Source organism: Muntiacus reevesi, chromosome 9 (genome assembly GCF_963930625.1).
Source record: "Muntiacus reevesi chromosome 9, mMunRee1.1, whole genome shotgun sequence".
In the NCBI taxonomy this organism is placed as follows: domain Eukaryota; kingdom Metazoa; phylum Chordata; class Mammalia; order Artiodactyla; family Cervidae; genus Muntiacus; species Muntiacus reevesi.
Window position 1 is genome coordinate 40674476 of NC_089257.1, and position 2377 is coordinate 40676852.

The 2377-nt window shown below is 43.3% G+C and overlaps 1 protein-coding gene across 1 annotated transcript; it reads right to left on the reverse strand.

Moving 5' to 3' along the window:
- Positions 1–337: 337 nt before the first annotated feature.
- On the reverse strand, positions 338–1291 carry LOC136175258 (olfactory receptor 52M1). The gene has a single exon (XM_065945577.1). It carries the CDS (start codon positions 1289–1291, stop codon positions 338–340), a length of 954 nt encoding a protein of 317 aa, XP_065801649.1.
- Between the last annotated feature and the right edge of the window lie 1086 nt (positions 1292–2377).

The following is a 2377-nucleotide window of genomic DNA, read 5'->3' on the forward strand; positions in this document are numbered from 1 at the left end:
TTCAGCTATACAAATGTATACACATTCTTATACTTTTCCATTATGGTTTATCAGAGGATATTGAATATAGTTCCCCAAGGTATGCAGTAAGACCTTGTTCATCTTTCTATACATAATAATCTGCATGTACTAATCCCACAACTCCTACTCCATTCCTCTCCTCTGCTTTCCCCCTTGGCAACCACAAGTCTGTACTTTCTTTTTTAGCATTCCTTTGGAATTACAAAACCCAGAGAACACAGGATCCAACATCTCAGACTCTCTGGAGTTCCCCAATGGGAAATTGCCCATTGTATTTAAGTGCTTTCTCCATGAGCCTATTTAAGAGAAGTATGAGTCATTTGATCTTAGTTTCTGTCTTGAGAATTTGGAGAAGTCTTTCCCGGATCTGCTTGGTGCGGACCGCATAGACAATGGGATTGAGGATTGGAGGAATAAGGAGGTAGAAGTTGGCCAGCAAGGTGTGGATTGGAGGGGGCACCTGGTGACCAAATCGGTGAATGAGGGAAGAAACAGCAATGGGAACATAAAAGACAAGGATAGCACAGATGTGGGAACCACATGTCCCCAGGGTTTTAAGCCTGGCTTCAGGAGTAGCCAGCCCTATCACGGTTCTGAAAATCATCACATAGGAGGCAGTAATGGCCATTGAGTCCAGGATCAAGACCAGAAAGCCAATGCTTAATCCATAGATATTGTTGATCCTGCTGTCACCACACGCCAAGGTGACCACAGCCATGTGCTCACAGTAGGAGTGGGAGATGACACGGGTTTTGTAAAGAGGCAGCCGCAGGCGGATCATCAGAGGCAAGGGTCCAATGTAGAGGACACCCCGGCAGAGGGCAGCCATCCCCAAACGTCCCACCATGGTATGAGTGAGCACTGTGGTATGATGGAGTGGGTTGCAGATGGCTACATAGCGGTCAAAAGCCATGGCAAGGAAGATGCCTGACTCCACCGTAGCAAAACAGTGAATGAGGAACATCTGAGCCAAGCAGGCATCCAACCCAATATCACCAGCCTCAAACCAGAAGATCCCCAGCAGTTTGGGCATAGTGGAAGTAGACAGAACCAGGTCAATGATAGCCAACATGCACAGAAAGAAGTACATGGGCTGGTGCAGACTATGCTCCACCCTTACCACAGCCAGAATGGTGACATTCCCCACCACAGCTACCAGGTACATGGAGCTGAAGGGGATGGAGAGCCAGGTATGCAGGGACTCCAGTCCTGGAATGCCAGTGAGCTGGAAGGAACTGGGAGCTGAGCAGACATTATGAAAAGTGAGCATGGCTAGTTACAAGTGCACTTTCTCACTTTGCCCCAAAATATGGTAGATCTTTTTTTCCCCCAGAAATAAGGAAAGAATATTCTTAAGTCCTATAATAATGAATAGGCTCATTGACTATATAAGATTCTATAAAATTTCTTTTAAGTTGCAAAATAATGTCACAGCAGGTTATTACTGCTATGTCTATGAATTTACTAAGCACAAGACAAAATACATATTTAAATGGAATGTAAGCATATATTTATGCAATATGACTCAAGGGTTACTGTTTTGGCATCAATAAAAATGAACTTAAGGCAGACAGGTGACTATTTAGTCATGTAACTCTGTAGGTCTTCTCTGAAGTATTTCTCAGGATTGTATTGTCAAGATTCAGAGTGAAGGCTCCATTGATAAAAAAATATATTGATGCTGAAAGATAAAGTGACAGCCCCCTGGGACTCTCTAGAGTCTATGCTAGATAAAAATTTAATCTTGGGACCAGTGTTGGCTATTGAATGAGCTGAAGTATTTAATCTGCAGGCCAAATCAAGATAGATGTGGGCAGGTGAAGACTTTCCAAAGGGTGGAACAGAGTGATTTCTGATAGGTGAGAGCTGAGTGGACCTCAGTTTGGGTGTCTGCCCAAAGGTAGATCCTTACAAGGACTCTGTGACTTTCTTGGAGGCTGAATTAGAAAACTCCAGAAATGGAGAGAGTTCTCCCCAGGAAGGAGAAAGATAACATTCAGGGCAGGGTAGCATGAAACCTATATGAGCACTGGGCCAAAGAAATGCCCTTACTCAGAGTTCATAGTAATGGGCTAAGGGAGAGAGATATATATTTAGAAAGAAGGCATGAAAATAGTTCTATATACTTTCAAGGTCTAATGTATCATACCAGAATATATTCCTATGTATACTAGAGGAATGCCAAGGGAAGAGGCATGTAAGAAAGTTTGTCTTCTGTATCTTGAGCCTCGTTGGGTTGAATGTAGCAGAGCAGCCAACAGTCTGGGCTTTGGAATTTTCCAGATCTGACCTCAGATCTTGGCAATAGGAACTTGAGGTAAATTTCTTTACCTAATTCATTAAATACAGTTGACCT